The sequence below is a fragment of the Myotis nattereri genome (genome assembly GCF_964212035.1).
Source record: "Myotis nattereri genome assembly, chromosome: 13".
In the NCBI taxonomy this organism is placed as follows: Eukaryota; Metazoa; Chordata; class Mammalia; order Chiroptera; family Vespertilionidae; genus Myotis; species Myotis nattereri.
Window position 1 is genome coordinate 44,758,016 of NC_138088.1, and position 16,532 is coordinate 44,774,547.

General features: G+C 45.6%; 1 protein-coding gene and 1 pseudogene across 3 annotated transcripts; both read left to right on the plus strand.

Moving 5' to 3' along the window:
* On the plus strand, window positions 1–14,535 carry BORCS7 (BLOC-1 related complex subunit 7). Of its 2 annotated transcripts, XR_013996737.1 has the most exons (6): window positions 1–278; window positions 8,314–8,376; window positions 8,472–8,515; window positions 9,683–9,703; window positions 10,220–10,333; window positions 14,416–14,535. XR_013996737.1 is itself a non-coding variant. In XM_081104630.1 (5 exons), exons 1-5 carry the CDS (start codon window positions 141–143, stop codon window positions 10,269–10,271), a joined length of 318 nt encoding a protein of 105 aa, XP_080960756.1. In that variant the 5' UTR covers window positions 1–140; the 3' UTR covers window positions 10,272–10,531. The 2 variants fall into 2 exon arrangements, 1 of the variants encoding a protein (XP_080960756.1); XM_081104630.1 differs by lacking the exon at window positions 14,416–14,535 and having other exon boundaries at window positions 10,220–10,531.
* Window positions 13,962–15,327, plus strand: LOC308529230 (keratin, type I cytoskeletal 18-like; annotated as a pseudogene). The gene is made up of 2 exons: window positions 13,962–14,060; window positions 14,272–15,327. The product of its transcript is annotated as a keratin, type I cytoskeletal 18-like (transcript).
* The last annotated feature ends 1,205 nt before the right edge of the window (window positions 15,328–16,532 follow it).

Below are 16,532 nucleotides of genomic sequence, written 5' to 3' on the forward strand. Positions count from 1 at the left end.
TGTAAAATTAGCCAAGATGAACCTCTGCTCGGCACAATGCGTCCCTTCCTTGCCTCCTCGTTTCCTTCCGCTTTGCGGCTCTTTTGGCCCCGGCGACTCGCCATCGCCCTGCGGAGGCGTTCACTAGCCGCGGCGAGGGGATGGCGACCGGGGCGCCAGACTCGCAGGCGCGGTTCGGTCAGTCCGTGAAGGGGCTGCTCACGGAGAAGGTGAACACCTGCGGTACCGACGTCATCGCCCTCACCAAGCAGGTGCTGAAGGGCTCGCGGAGCTCCGAGGTGAGCGGCGGCACACCCCCCGGGCCCGGGCCTCGGGCCCCCGCGACTGCGGGCTTTCCAGGCGGTGGAAAGGGGGTCGCGTTGCATCTTGGGAATAGTGGGCTGTGGGTTGTGGCGGCGAGTAGAGCTCGTCCGCGGAGGTCAATGTTGCATTCTGGGAAGTGTAGTGCTGGGAGGACCAGCGGTACCGGAGGGGAAAGGAACGAGAGGATGGGAATCGGGGTTTTAAAAAGCAGCGGTGGTCGCAGGACGACAGGGGGCGAGGAGGGGGAGAGAGTAATCCTAACCAGTTCCTCATTTGTTTCTCCGGGTTGTCTCTGTCTCTTCCGGCCCCCAAATTCCGCATGGTTTTGCCTTTAACATCCCAGATGTCTTCCATCTTTTGTGCATCACCTGTCTATGGATTTATTATTTTTTGATTTGTCTTACTGGGCACATTCTTGGGTTTCTGTCTTATTTATTTATTTACTTACTTACTTTCCCTTTTAAAAAAGTTTTTGTCATTAATATTTCCTTTACTTTTTTATGGTTAAAATTTTAAAATTTTATTTATTTTCATATTTATTTAACAGTAGCATACTTTATTAAAAGAAACACTGGACATATGGATTCTTTTTGAGAAATAATCTTCATCTTCACTGACAGGTATCATGGAGAAGCCAGATTTCTACACCAACTAATGGAACATTAATCACTGATGAGTCTAGTTCCAAACCCCAAAAAAGGACATACACAAACGTTGGGATTGATTCATTCAGTTAAAACATTTCCATTGCTAAACTATATTTGCTACTGAAAAATACTCATTTTCCTGGATATTCTATTTTGTCAAAAGACAGTATTTATTATGTTATTTACATTAATTGACATTTACAAAGAATGGAGAGATCAGAGAGACAATACTCTAAAGTATTAAGACCTTTATCTCTCTCTCTTTTTTTTTTAAATGTGCCTGGACACGAACCATGACTTACTGGTTCATAGGTTGATGCTCAAACACCGAGCCACACCAGTTGGGCAAGACCTTTATCTCTTTTATTTTTTTTAATTATTTTTATTTTTTTAAAAATATATTTTATTGATTTTTTACAGAGAGGAAGGGAGAGGGATAGAGAGTTAGAAACATCGATGAGAGAGAAACACCGATCAGCTGCTTCCTGCACTCTCCCTGTTGGGGATGTGCCCACAACCAAGGCACATGCCCTTGCCTGGAATCGAACCTGGGACCCTTGAGTCCGCAGGCTGATGCTCTATCCCAGCCATGGGCAAACTCTGGCCCATGGGCCGGATCTGGCCCGTTCGAAATGAATAAAACTAAAAAGAAAAAGACCATATCCTTTTATGTAATGACTAGAGGCCCGGTGCACAAAAATTTGTGCACTCGGTGGGGAGGGGGGGTTCCTCAGCCTGGCCTGTACCCTCTTGCAGTCTGGGACCCCTCGGGAGATAACGCCCTGCTGGCTTAGGCCCGCTCCCGGGTGTCAGAGGGCAGGCCCAATCCCTAGGTGCAGCCCCTGGTTGGGCTCAGAGCAGGGCCAATTGGGGAGTTGGGACACCGCCCCCTGTCACACACAGAGCAGGGTTGATCAGGGGGTTGGGAAGCTCCCCCCTGTCATGCACAGAGCAGGGCTGATCAGGGGGTTGAGGTGCTCCCCCCTGTCACTCACAGAGTAGGGCCGATAGGGGAGTTGGGGCACCACCCCCTGTCACACACAGAGCAGGGCGGATCAGGGGGTTGGGGCGCTGCCACTGTCACACTCAGGGCAGGGCCGATGGGGAGGCTATGGCTGTACCCCGTCACACACAGAGCAGGGCCCGTGGGGGGGGGGGGGGTTGGGGCGCCGCACCTTGTCACACACAGAGCAGGGCTGATCAGGGGGGTTTGGTTGCTGCCCCCTGTCACGCTGATCCCGGTGCCAGGACGCCTCGCTGCACCACTGATCCCAGTGCTGGGAGGCCTCTCGGCTCCACTGATCCCAGTGCTGGGAGGCATATTACCCTTTTACTATATAGGATAGAGGCCTGGTACACGGGTGGGTGCCGGCTGCTTTGCCCTGAAGGGTGTCCTGGATCAGGGTGGGGGTCCCCACTGGGGTGCCTGGCCAGCCTGGGTGAGGGGATGACGGCTGTTTGCAGCTGGTCACACACCCTTCAGGGTGGGGGTCCCCACTGGGGTGCCTGGCCAGCCTGGGTGAGGGACTGAGGGCCGTTTTCAGGCTGACAGGTGACTGAAGCTCCCAACCTGTCCTTTTTTCCTTTTTTCATTTCATTCTGGGCCAGCTTTAGCTCTGAGGCTCGGCTCCAGCTATGAGACTTCCACTGCTGAAAGCAGGTTTCTGGCCTTTGTTTACCCTTCTGTATTTGAAACAATGTTGTGGTCCTGCTGGCTGAAGCCAGGGGTTTTGTTTAGCTTCTATTTTTGTAACATAGTTGCTTAGAGTGCAGCTGAGAGGCCGGCAAGGCAGGCGGGGAAGCTTTGGCTTCCTTCATCACTAAAGCAAGCAAGCCTCATGTTAGTTTCCAGCTGCCTGGCTGCAGGCCGCCATCTTGGCTGTCAGTTAATTTGCATATCTTGCTGATTAGCCAATGGGAAGGGTAGCGGTTGTATGCCAATTACCATGTTTCTGTTTTATTAGATAGGATGTTTACTTTGAATTTATATTAGGTCACACAAACACTCCATCCATACTTTTGTTCCGGCCCTCCGGTCCAGTTTAAGAACCCATTGTGGTCCTCGAGTCAAAAAGTTTGCCCACCCCTGCTCTATCCACTGAGCCAAACTGGTTAGGGCCCTTTATCTCTTTTAAATGTTCTTAATGAACTATAAAATTTAGCAGTTACATTTAGGTTTTTATAACTTGCAGGTGTCTGAGTATCTTTTAATCTGCTTCCTCCTTTCAAAATTCTTTCCATTCTTAACAGAACATTTTTGCTTCTTAGTGCTAATCATGTAGAATTTTTTTTTAAAAAATTCTATGTTTCATACATTTTTGAATTAAAAGACCAAAAAAAGTAAAACCTATATAGGATCATCTCCCCCCTCTATAAATACTGGTATTTTCTATTAACCATATTTCATATTTAGAATTATATTTATATATCAAGATGTCCAAGTACACAAGCTTCTGCAGAACTTCCAATTTCATTTTGAAAGCTTCCTCAACACAATAGAGGGCTTATTTTTACTCTGGCTTGTTTGAACAACACAAGGAGGTTGACACTTTTAAACTTAATGTGTTTTATTGTTATGAAAACAGACTGCGATGGATGGTGATCCTAGCATTTGGTTAGTGACTGATTGATGATCACCCAGGTTACTGACTTCATACTCATTTCTGTTTGCTAATTTGACACTTGATTGTTCAACATGTATCTCCTAGGTCTGTGGTCGGCAAACTGCGGCTCATGAGCCACATGCGGCTCTTTGGCCCCTTGAGTGTGGCTCTTCCTAAGCCTTAGGAGTACCCTAATTAAGTTAATAACAATGTACCTACCTATATAGTTTAAGTTTAAAAAATTTGGCTCTCAAAAGAAATTTCAATCTTTGTACTGTTGATATTTGGCTCTGTTGACTAATGAGTTTGCCGACCACTGTAGGGAATGCAAGAATAGCAAATTCTAAGCAGATGATTTTGCTACCCTTTACATAAGGGTTAGCTGAAGTTAAAGAGGAAAGCTATTAATGAAATAAAATTAGGGAGTGAGTGACCTGTGGATATCACTTATATTGGGTCTGGTCCCTCCTTATTGGTGAGTCTAACCGAAAGAGACTGGACCATGAGCTCTAGGTCTTAGCTTTTCCTCACTTTGAGTATTTTGGGCCAATCTCTGGCCTGCAAACTTTCTGTTGAGCAATCAGCTGGTGAGGTCAGTATTTTCTCTCTTTTAATTTTTATTATTTTGAGAGTACATTTATTAAAGCTGGGGTCAGTGAAACAAGAAAGGGCTTAGGATAGAGGAAGCAACAGGAGAGCCTGGGTGGGGCTGCTTTGGCTCTCTGGGAAATCTGAGAAAAGGGGGCCTTGGAGACAGGGTCAGGGGTCAGCCTGGTACGAGCGCTGCCGCTGCCCACTGCTCCCCAGTTACAAGCCTGTGGGGTTCCTTAGAGTTAGGAAATGCACACCTGAGAGGGAAGAGGAGGGGGAAGGGAAAGGTGCCCCGAGCTCCCTGGAGTGGGAACGCATATGAACTTCATCTTTTTACTGAATCTCTTACATGATACTTTCCACATACTGTATTTCCTTCTTCTATAGTTGCTTACATACCTTGCCATTTTCTTTAGTAGACTATGAGGTTATTGGGGTGTCTTACTGATTTCACTCCTTCTCAACCCCATAGAGCACTGCTTCTCTCTTCAGCAGATTCCACATAGATATTTTGTTTGAACTGACAATTTCCATATGTAAAACATTCCTTCCACAGTATTCATTTAATAAACACCTATTGAGTATTTGCTGTGTGTCAGGAGACAAAACAAAGTCCCTGTACTTAGGAAGCTAACATTTTGGTGAGGAGACAAACACATGACACACATACGAGAATCAGGTGGTTATAAATACTGTGAAGAAAAATAAAGCTGGGGCTAGAGAGTGACGAAAGGGTTTACTGAAACAGGTTGCCAGGAAAGGGCTCTCTGAGAATGTGACATTTGAGCAGACACTAGAACAGCGGTTCTCAACCTGTGGGTCGCGACCCCTTTGGAGGTCGAACGAGCCTTTCACAGGGGTCGCCTAAGACCATCGGAAAACACATATATAATTACATATTGTTTTTGTGATCAATCACTTTGCTTTATGTTCAACTTGTAACAATGAAAATACATCCTGCATATCAGATATTTACATTACGATTCATAACAGTAGCAACATTACAGTTATGAAGTAGCAACGAAAATAATTTTATGGCTGGGGGTCACCACAACATGAGGAACTGTATTAAAGGGTCGCGGCATTAGGAAGGTTGAGAACCACTGCACTAGAATGAAGTGAGGGAGCAAGTCATGTGGGCAAAATGGAGGCAGAGAGATCCAAGGAAGTAGCAGGTGCGAAACCTTGAGATGGGCATGTGCACAATAAATGCATGGAGGCCACTGTGGCTGGCACGAAGTGAGGAGAAACACACCAGTGTGTCCACAGCACAGGTGAATCGTGTGCTTAGTGGGGGTCCTTTTTGTTTTTCCCCTAAACCTGTGTAAAGCGCTTAGCTTGTTATTGAAATGACATTATCTAACGGGATAATATGGAAAACAATGAACTGTGAGTGCAAAAAAGAAAAGAGGGTTGCTATTGCTATGAATACTAAGTGGAAAGTCAGAAATACTTGTGGAAGATGAGTACTAAGACAAGCAGCTGTTGAGTTAATTATGAGCAAGACAGTGGTAAAGGTCTGGGGTGAAAACCCTAGAAATCTACAAAGACTCAGTACTCAGAAGAAACCCAAACTGAAAACCTTAGATCATACACTATGTGTGTGGTCGGTTGATGTAAGAAAATGATGTACAATGCCACCAACTACATCTGTCATCAAAGGAACGCCCTTGGCCCTGCATTACAACAGCGTTCCAGGCAATCACACCAAGTCTGTCTTCTAAAAGTCTCTCAACCCCTTTCCACCCTCCCCCCCTTTTTTTGTTGTCAGTCCTCACCAGAGGATATTTTTTTCCATTGCTTTTTCAGAGAGAGTGGAAGGGGGTGGGGGAAGTGAGAGGGAGAGAGAAAGAGAGAAACATCGATTGGTTGCCGAATGCGCCCCCACCAGAGCCGGGGATCAAAATGCAACCCTAATGGGCTGACACACTAACCACTGAACAAAACTGGCCAGGGCCCCTTTTTTATTTACTGCCACGTCTGTGGTTCCGGCCACTCTGGTTGCTGGCTTAGAATACTGCAGTGTTCTCCTAACCAATCTCCCTGCCTTCAGTCCCTCTCTAGTCCATTCTACTTACCACACCTATAAAATGGTAAATCTGATCATGCCACTTTTCTGTAAAATTACTGGTACACTGATGAGGAATTCTAAACCCCGACCTTTAAGTCTCAGCTTAGAAGACATCTCTTTTAGAAACCACTCCCTGAACACCTGCCCCTGTAATGGATTAGACATACCCCTCCGGCCCCCCCAGGGCCATGTGCTCAAGGCATCCAGTGCTTTCCCTCAGCACTCGCACTCACGGCAGGTATTGTGATGCCTGTGTCCTCTTTGTAACCCCCTCCTGTGAGCCCCATTAGGAAAGTGACTATGTCTCTTATTGGCATATCATAGGAACTTAATAAATATTCATTGAATGAATGAATGAATGAATGAGTGAATGAAGATTCCATTAGGACCCCTTTTTCTGCCATCAGTTTGTCAGTCACATCCCCCATCTATAGGAGATTGGAGTTTGCTACTTAAAAGTGGCCACAGGAAGGAACAGGCACTCTCAGACATTGTAAAGTGGGAATTCAAAATGGCATAACTCTAATGGAAGAGGAACTTGGCAATATGTAGCAAAATTAAAACCCTCTGATCTAGCTGTTACAATCATGACTTTATGAGTCTGTCCCAAAGATAGACTGGCAAAAAGGAGCAAAGATATTTACGGTACTTTTTTTGTAGCACTCATAATAACAAAAAACTGGAAACAGTCCCAAAGTCCACATACTCTTATGGGACTTTGAATACTCCTATGGGACATGTACAGTGGAGTGCTGTGCAGCCCTTAAAGCAAGAGATTGAATGAAAATGCTGCAGATTCAGCTAAGTGTTTGTTGTCAAGTGAAAATAGCAGGGTATGGAAGAGGGCATATTGTAGGTTACCTTTCAAGTAAGGTGAGAGACTATGGGATAGAACAGTGATGGCGAATCTATGACACGCATGTCAGAGGTGACACGCGAACTCATTTTTTTGGTTGATTTTTCTTTGTTAAATGGCATTTAAATATATAAAATAAATATAAAAAATATAAATCTTTGTTTTACTATGGTTGCAAATATCAAAGAATTTCTATATGTGACACGGCACCAGAGTTAAGTTAGGGTTTTTCAAAATGCTGACACGCCGAGCTCAAAAGGTTCGCCATCACTGGAATAGAAGGTCTTATTTTATTGTTTTGACATTAGAAGTATGTAAAGGTTTATTAATTTTAAAATGTAAAAACGACAATAAATAGAAGTTACCATGAGGGAAGGAATCTGGTGGCTGTAGCAGTGCTCGTGTTCCTAGTTAATTTGAAGCCATGGGTCCCCTTCCTACCGTAATCACTCTGACCCAAAGGAACAAGGAAGGTTGGGGGACACACATAACAATAGCTCCCTTTACAAGGCCGACAGCATCTGCCAGGATCAGGGTGCGACTGTAGGCCCGAAACCTCTGTTGATCTCTTCTTGCCTCTCAGTGTTGAGTCCCCTCTCTTTGACCACAGACCACCCCACTGAATCAGAGCTCAGGGCCCAGCCATCAGTGAACTCATTAAAGATTTCACATTTCTCTTCTCTTTTTTCTTCCCCACCCCCATCTGGCTATCCTTCACCTCTAGGTTTCCCACTTTCAATCCTGAGCTTCTTCCCAAGCCTTTCCCTCCCTCTCTGGAGCTCTTATTCCACTTCTAAGCAGCTGCATTCCTTCTAGCCTTCAGTCCTATCCTAACCCCTGCCCCTCGCTCCTCTCAAACCACTCCAAATCTCAAATTTGCCTTTAAAAAATCAGAAGTTAGCTTTTCAATGGGCTTGTGGAACCAAAGGTTGCCTTTTTAATTTGCAGACTTCTCACAGCACTAGACTAATAAGCTATGCAGAGAACTCAGCAGGTACGGAGCACTGCATTTCTCAGGAAGTGGCCTTTGGAACAGGTGTTGAGCCCATGCCACAGCTGCCACAGTGACAAAGAAATGGATTTTTAACATGAACAAATGGAACAGTGTCCTCCATTACATTTAGAGTGTTGGCAGTTGTATAGGAGAGGGTGGGAGAAGAGAGGGCAGAGGCATAACAGCTGCAGAGAGGATACAGAAAGTTTGGAAATTTTGAATATTACCATTTTATTTTTGTCTTCCAGCTGCTAGGTCAGGCAGCTCGGAACATGGTACTACAGGAAGATGCCATCTTGCGCTCAGAAGATGTAAGAAACCATTTCTTTTATGAATTGGGTTTTATATATATAGTTTGTGTGGCTACAAGGGAGTGTGATGTTCTATTTCTCTTTTTTTAATGCAGAGTTTAAGGAAAATGGCAATAATAACTACACATCTTCAATACCAGTGAGTATGCCCTCTCCGCTGACTACTTGCTACAAATATGGCCGCTGCTTGCTGTGTTGGTGCTTCAGCTGTTTTTCCTATGGAAGCAGGAGTTGGGAATACTGGTGGGGCTGGTCAAGGATGAGTTCCTTCCGGAAAAGATTGCAGAAGTCGGGGTGAGGGGTGAGATCAGGAGCAGGGACCACCTTTGGTGAACCTTTCTGTGTTAATTTGAGAGCTTCTGAGAGGAAGGGACTGTAAACCCCATAATGGCAGGGCCCATGCCAGGACCATGCTAGCACAGTGCTTGGCACCCAGTAGTCACTTAATTAGTATTTGTTGATTGTCTGTGCTCGAGCTTTCTCCTGGGGAGTCTGCTCCTTCAGTGGGGAGTCAAGTGTAACTGACCTATATCCTACACTCCCCACAGGTAGCGCAGCCCTAGCTACGTGTAAATCATCCAGGAGATTTTGGAATGTAAAGACATCTTCTCCATTATAACTTTGGATAATGTTATGATTTAATTAGCTTTTCATCTTATTTAATTTTGTTTTATATTTTATGTAGTTGATATTATACTTAGGTACCTTCTGGAAATGTATGGTTGGGAATTTAACTTGATATTTAAATAACTAGATGTTCATTCATTGGGTGTGTACATATCAGCTATGTGACCATTTGACTCTACATACCAGGGGTCCTCAAACTGCGGCCCGCGGGCCACATGCAAATACAAATATTGTATTTGTTCCCGTTTTGGTTTTTTACTTCAAAATAAGAGATGTGCAGTGTGCATAGGAATTTGTTCACAGTTTTTTTTTAAACTATAGTCCGGCCCTCCAACAGTCTGAGGGACAGTGAACTGGCCCCCTGTTTAAAAAGTTTGAGGACCCCTGCTACATACTCCGCAAACCAAATTTGAGTCATGCATGTAGTTTGTGAAACTACATCCTACACTCTGTGATAGGATATTGCTACCTCCTTAGGTTTAGAACCTATCTTTTCGGCAGCTCTGCACTCTGGTAGTGAACAGATTCATGAGCACAAACTTAGGATGGAATGGACAGAAATATAGAATGTGACATAAGTTGGAAATGTGTTCTGCCTGTATATATCTGGCTGTAAATAACTTCTACTAGTCCACTGAATTTTCTTATGTTTGTTTTCCTCCTTCCTTTTCTGATTTAGGCAAGAAGCTATTCAGAAGAAGTAAGTAACCCCACAGATAGGGGAGTGGGTAGCCAACTGAGGTAGGCTATAGGGAATTATACTGCAGGGCCTAGGATTAGTGCATAACTCTGGTAGACAGATGCCCTTAAATTGATAGACACTCTGGCATAGCTCATTTGGGACATAAAGAATACAGTATATTTCAAAGGCATGCACTACTAGGAAAGGCTTTCTGAGAGTTACAGGGTGTGGAGACCAACCTTAAGAAAACTTTTTACATTGGTGATCATCATTAAGTAGAGTAAATGTGCTAACATCATTAAACAGCCTTTTTTTTTTTTTTTTTTTAGTGGACTAAATCTGTCCCTTGTAATATTGTTTACACTACTAATAGGCTCTACAAACCTTTTCTTCGTTGTTTAAAAACTTCTGGGACCCTAGGAGACCAATGTACTTGTTGATTTAGCCTCAACAGTACTTATATGTTAAAGTACAAATAATTTGTGGAGATGTCTTTATTGCTCATTCTGCATAAACTTTTTCTCTAATTTCTAGTGTTGAGCAGTCATCGGATCTACAGGACCAGCTGAATCACCTGTTGAAATAGAATGGTTATAAGAAGGCTTTGCCTGATGCTGAGGAGGAAATATCTACCACAACCATTGTGCTGTGGGTTTGATTTTCCATTTCCTTCTCCAAAAGTTAAGTTAGAAAATATTTGTGATGATGTACAGTTTCTCCTGAAAAGAAGCTAGGTGGTTGAATTTTGAAAGCACTTCTTGAATCAGACTAACCCACACTCTTCTTGAATTTTTAAGTACTCTATTAGTTTGATATGAAAGCAAAATTAAAAGCTGTCTTACTTTTTCCCATAGAACTTTAATGTCATATTGTCTAAATGTGATTCTTAAATAGAGCTTCTATTGTGCACATAGAGAATGGTTCTTCTTAAAGAATTTTTTCTTTGAATTATAAATTCAGGAAACATTTTAATTTCCTGGTCACAGAATGGTGATAGGTAATACCTTTTTTCTAGTAACTTGGGAGATACTTACTTTATTCATTACAGCAAATACCTAAATGATAATCAGGCAAATTGCATCATATCTAGCCAGCTGCAAAATCCTGCCTTGACCTGCATTCCTAGTTTCTTTGTTGTTGTGACTCTTGATTATGTGGCCCTGGGTTCATTTTGTAATATTGCTAGTAATCAGCAAATTCATTTGTATGATATTGCCAAATGCGAAAGCAGTTGAATTATTATGAGTGATTGCAGTATAGGGCTGTGCCATGCGGAAAACCTTATGTTTGTAGACTGTTACATATACATTGAATTAATCTTGTTAAATGGCATTACCATTGTCTATAGTTAAGTCTGAATGTCTTTACTTTGTTTGAATTTAAAATGGGACCTCTCTCCTGTTCCAGTTCAGTTCTTAATTTATTAATGGATTGGGAGAAAGCTGACATAAGAAAATGAAGTTTTGCTCTGGCCAATGTGGCTCAGATGGTTGAGTGTCATCTAATGCACCAAAAGGTCCGGTTCAATTCCTGGTCAGCGCACATGCCTGAGTTGCAGGCTCAACCCCCAGTAAGGGGTGTGCAGGAGGCAGCTGATCAATGTTTCATTGATGTCTCTCTCCCTCTTCCTTCCTTTCTTAAAAAAATATCGATTAAAACATATTTTAAAAATGAAGTTTTTACTGGAAGGAAAAAAAGTTCAATTTAATTCATATTACATATCATCAAATATCAAATTGACTAATCATATCAGACTGCATTTAGCCCTCATTTTACATGTTCATGTTAACTATGGTTAAAAAAAAACCCCAAAAAACAAATAAAAACAGTCCTAGCTGGTTTGGCTCAGTGGAGAGCGCATCAGCCTGCGGACCAAAGGGTCCCGGGTCTGATTCTGGTCAAGGGCACGTACCTTGGTTGCAGACTCCTTCCTGGCTCGGGCCCTAGTCTGGGCTCATGCAGGAGGCAACCAGTTGATGTTTCTCTAACATAGATATTTCTCTCTCTCGTTCCCTCTCTCTTCCACTCTCCCTAAAAAACCAATGGAAAAATATCCTCGGGTGATATTTTACACCAAAAACCCCCCAAAACACAAATGAGGTGTGAAGAAATTCACATATGCATTTATTCTATAAGCATTTATTACAATTACTAGAGGCCCGGTGCACAAAAATTTGTGCACTGGCGGGGGGGGGGGGGGGGGAGGTCTCTTAGCCCGACCTGTGCCCTCTCGCAGTCTGGGACCCCTTGGGAGATAACGACCTGTTGGCTTAGGCCTGCTCCCGGGTGGCAGAGGGTAGGCCCAATCCCTAGGTGCAGCCCCTGGTTGGGCTCAGAGCAGGGCCGATTGGGGAGTTGGGGCGCCACCCCCTGTCATGCACAGAGCAGGGTGGATCAGGAGGTTGCGATGCCACCCTCAGTCATGCTCAGGATAGGGCCGATTGGGGGGTTGGGGCACCGCCCCATCACACTCAAGGCAGGGTCGATGGGGAGGTTGCGGCGCCACCCCCTGTCACCCACAGAGCAGGGTCGATCAGGGGGTTGGGGAGCTCCCCCCTGTCACGCACAGAGCAGGGCCCATCAGGGGGTTGGGGAGCTGCCCCCTGTCACTCACAGAGTAGGGCCGATAGGGGAGTTGGGGCACCGCCCCCTGTCACACACAGAGCAGGACGGATCAGTGGGTTGGGGCGCCGCCCTCTATCACCCACAGAGCAGGGCCAATCAGGGGTTTGGGGCGCTGCCACTGTGACACTCAGGGCAGGGCTGATGGGGAGGTTATGGCTCTACCCCACCACACACAGAGCAGGGTCCGTGGGGGGTGGGGGGTTGGGGCGCCACCCTCTATCACCCACAGAGCAGGGCTGATCAGGGGGTTGGGGCGCCGCCACTCTCACACTCAGAGCAGGGCAGATGGGGAGGTTATGGCTCTACTCCGTCACAGAGCAGGGCCCGTGGGGTGGGGGGGTTGGTGCGCCGCACCCTGTCACACACAGAGCCGCAGGGTGATCAGGGGGTTGGGGAGCTCCCCCCTATCAGGCACAGAGCAGGGCTGATCAGGGGGTTGGGGAGCCTTCCCCTGTCACGAACTGAGCAGGCGGATAGGGAGGTTGTGGCCCCGCCCCCTGTCACACACAGAGCCGCAGGGCGATCAGGGGGTTTGGACGCTGCCCCCTGTCACGCTGATCCCAGTGCTGGGAGGCATATTACCCTTTTACTATATAGGATAGAGGCCTGGTGCATGGGTGGGGGCCGGCTGGTTTGCCCTGAAGGGTGTCCTGGATCAGGGTGGGGGTCCCCACTGGGGTGCCTGGCCAGCCTGGGTGAGGGGATGATGGCTGTTTGTAGCTGGTCACACACTCTTCAGGGTGGGGGTCCCCACTGGGGTGCCTGGCCAGTCTGGGTGAGGGACTGAGGGCTGTTTTCAGGCTGGCGGGTGACGGAAGCTCCCAACCGCTCCTTTTTTTCTTTTTTTTTCTTTTTTTTCTTTTTATTCTGGGCCAGCTTTAGCTCTGAGGCTCCAGCTCTTAGGCCTCCGCCACTGAAAGAAGGTATCTGGTTTGTTTTGGTTCTATAATCGAAACTCTGTATCAACTCCAGCTCTGAGATCCCGGGCTCGCTGAAAGCAGGTTTCTGGGGTTTTGTTTAGCTTCTATATTTGTTACAATGTTTCAAACTGCAGGCTCAGAGGACGGCAAGGCAGGCGGGGAATGTTGGTTTCCTCCGTCACTGAAGCAAGCAAGCCTCATGTTCAGTTTAAGCTGCCTGGCTGCCGGCCGCCATCTTGGCTGGCAGTTAATTTGCATATTGTCCTGATTAGCCAATGGGAAGGGTAGCGGTTGTATGCTAATTACCATGTTTCTCTTTTATTAGATAGTATTAAATGTAAACAAACTCAATATAACTTAAAAAGAAGGGTTGCAAACTTACAGCAAATGCCATATTAAGAGTAAAACATGTCCTGGCTGGTTTAGGTCAATGGTTAGAGCGTCAGACTATGGACGGAAGAGTTGTGGGTTCAATTCCCAATTAAGGACATGTACCTTGGTTGCAGGTTTTCCAACCCTGTTAGGGTCGAGTGTGGGAGGCAACTAATCAATGTGACTCTCTCACATCCATGTTTCTCACTCTCCCCCCTTCCTCCCTTCCCTCCACTGTCACTAAAAAAAAAAAAAAAAAAAAATCAATGGAAAAAGTATCCTCAGGTGAGAAAAAAAAAGAGTAAAACATTGGTTGCTTGAACCTGAGTCTTAGCTTCTTGCCTTCCTCCCTGAACAACATGAGCTCTAGCTTTCCCACAAACCACGGGACCCTGGGCTCCATGCAATCCCCCAGCTACCAACCAGCTCGACCAGCCAACAGCATGGCCAGCATTTATGTAGGGGCTCAGGCTCCCGGACCTCTGTGTCCCACTCTACCAGTAGGTAGGGTAGCTGAGGGTCCAGGGGCTTGGCTGCAGTGATAGCCAGAGGTCTAGCAGGCGTAGGGGGATATCTAGAGTGAGAAGGAGACTATGCCATGCCTAAGTAACCTGGCCTCCTACCTGGAGAGGGAGAGAAATCCGGAGGCTGATAATCAGCCTTCACTAGGTGTTCCTGGAGAGCAAAATCCAGGAACACCTAGGGAAGAAGCCACCCCAGGCCAGGGGCTGGGGGCATTATTTCAAAATCATTGAGAATCTGAGGGCTCAGATCTTCACAACTTCTGTGGAAAATGCCCCCACCATTCTACAGATTGACAGTGCCTGTCTTGCTGCTGCTGACTTCAGAGTGAAGTATGAGACAGAGCTGGCCATGCGCCAGTCTGTGGAGAGTGACATCAGTGGTCTCTGAAAGGTCTCTGGAGACAGAGGGGGGCTCTCGAGGAGCTGCTCTTCAAGAAGAACCACAAGGAGGAAATAAATGGTCTACAGAATCAGACTGCCAACTCTGGGTTGACCATGGAGTTGGATGGCCCCAAATCTCAGGACCTCAGAAGATTCTGGTGGACACCCAGGCCCAGTATGAAGAGCTGGCTCGGAAGAACCTAGAGGAGCTAGACAAGTACTGATCCTAGCAGATTGAGGAGAGCACCACAGTGGTCACCTTGCAGACTGCTGAGATAGGAGCTGCTGGGATGATGCAGAGCTGAGACGTACGTCCAGTCCTTGGAGCTCGACCTGGACTGGATGAGGAATCTGAAGGCCAGCTGGGAGAACAGCCTGAGGGAGGTGGAGATGCGCTATGTCATGAAGACAGAACAGCTCAACCAGATCCTGCTGCCCCTGGAGGCAGAGCTGGCCCAGATCTGGGCAGAGGAGCAGTGCCAGGCTCAGGAGTATGAGGCCCTGCTGAACATCAAGGTAAAACTGGAGTCTGAGATCACCACCTGCCCCACCTGCTGCAAGAAGGGGAGGACTTCCGTCTTGGTGATGCCCAAGACAACAGCCCCTCCATACAATCCATCCAAAAGACCATCACCCACAGGATTGTGGACGGAAAAGTGGTGTCTGAGGTCAATGACACCAAAGTTACGGGCAGCAGAAGTGGGGCACACCTTGGGGTGGGGGGGCAGGAGGCCAATAAAAAGTTCAGAGATCAGTCCTGGCTGGTGTGGCTCAGTGGGTTGGGCATTGTCCTGTGTACTGAAGGGTTGCTGGTTTGATTCCTGGTCAGGGCACATGCCCAGGTTGCAGGCTCAATCCCCAGTGTGGGGTGTGCAGGAGGCAGCCGATCAATGATTCCCTCTCATCATTGATGTTTTTATCGCTCCCTGTCCCTTCCTCTTTGAAATCAATATAAATAAATAAATAAGGAAAAAAATATGGCTTAATATGAGATCTCTAATTTGGTCTACGGAGCAGACTGACCTACATATTAAAAATATGTTAAACAACAACAACAAAAACACTGTGGCTGAGGCACTGACCAATTAGAATGAATGATGGTCACAAGCAGTGTGGCCCCAAATCAGCCCTGTACATTAGGTACTTGAGGAAACACTGGGAATAACTCAATTTGAGTTTATCTGTGTGTGGTTAAGTGGATTTAAGGTTTATCAAATGATTCTGGTGAGTAACCACAAGTTGGAGATAATATAATAAAGTGAACAAGTGGAAATGATAGAGCCCTTTCCTTAACCTCCCACTAATCTGTCCATTCAAGATAATAAAGATACCATTTTAACCATCATAATGTGATTGCAAAAAAACCCACCCTGATATCTATAAAAACACTCATTTTTCCCCACATACTTCATAGTTGGACATATTCTAACTTTAAACAGGATTTTTTCCATGGGTTTAATTTGTTAAAGATACAAAAAAATAAAAGAAAGGTACAGCACCTTTCTATTAATACTTAATAAGAACTAACTGACATCAGGGAAGATTATTAGCAGATGAGATTAATGAGTGTTATTTAGTAGATTTTGCATTTATATATTCCTTCACTTGAAACCCTATATCTCCTTACTACCCTAATGAACAGATATGCTTGTTACAACCCGCAAAAGGAAATAAGATATACAACTCTCTGTAAGATGAAATAATATCCAATAGACACAGTGAATTGATAAAAAAAATTACTAGAGGTTAAGAATGAACTGAGCAGAAGTTGCTTTCCTAAATAAAATTCAAAATTGAGAACTGCTATATATTGTATTGATTTCATCTCTATGATATTCTGGAAAAGGAGGGAGAACAGATCTATAGTTGTTTTTGGGGTGGTGGGAGGGGGAGGCACATGGCAGAGACTGAAAGAAACCACACAGGGTGTTTTGAGCAAACATTCCCAACTGGGATGCCATAGGAGGTAGTCATGTCCCAGGCCTACAGCGTCCTTAGCAAAGATCAGTCTTTGCCTTAGGCAAG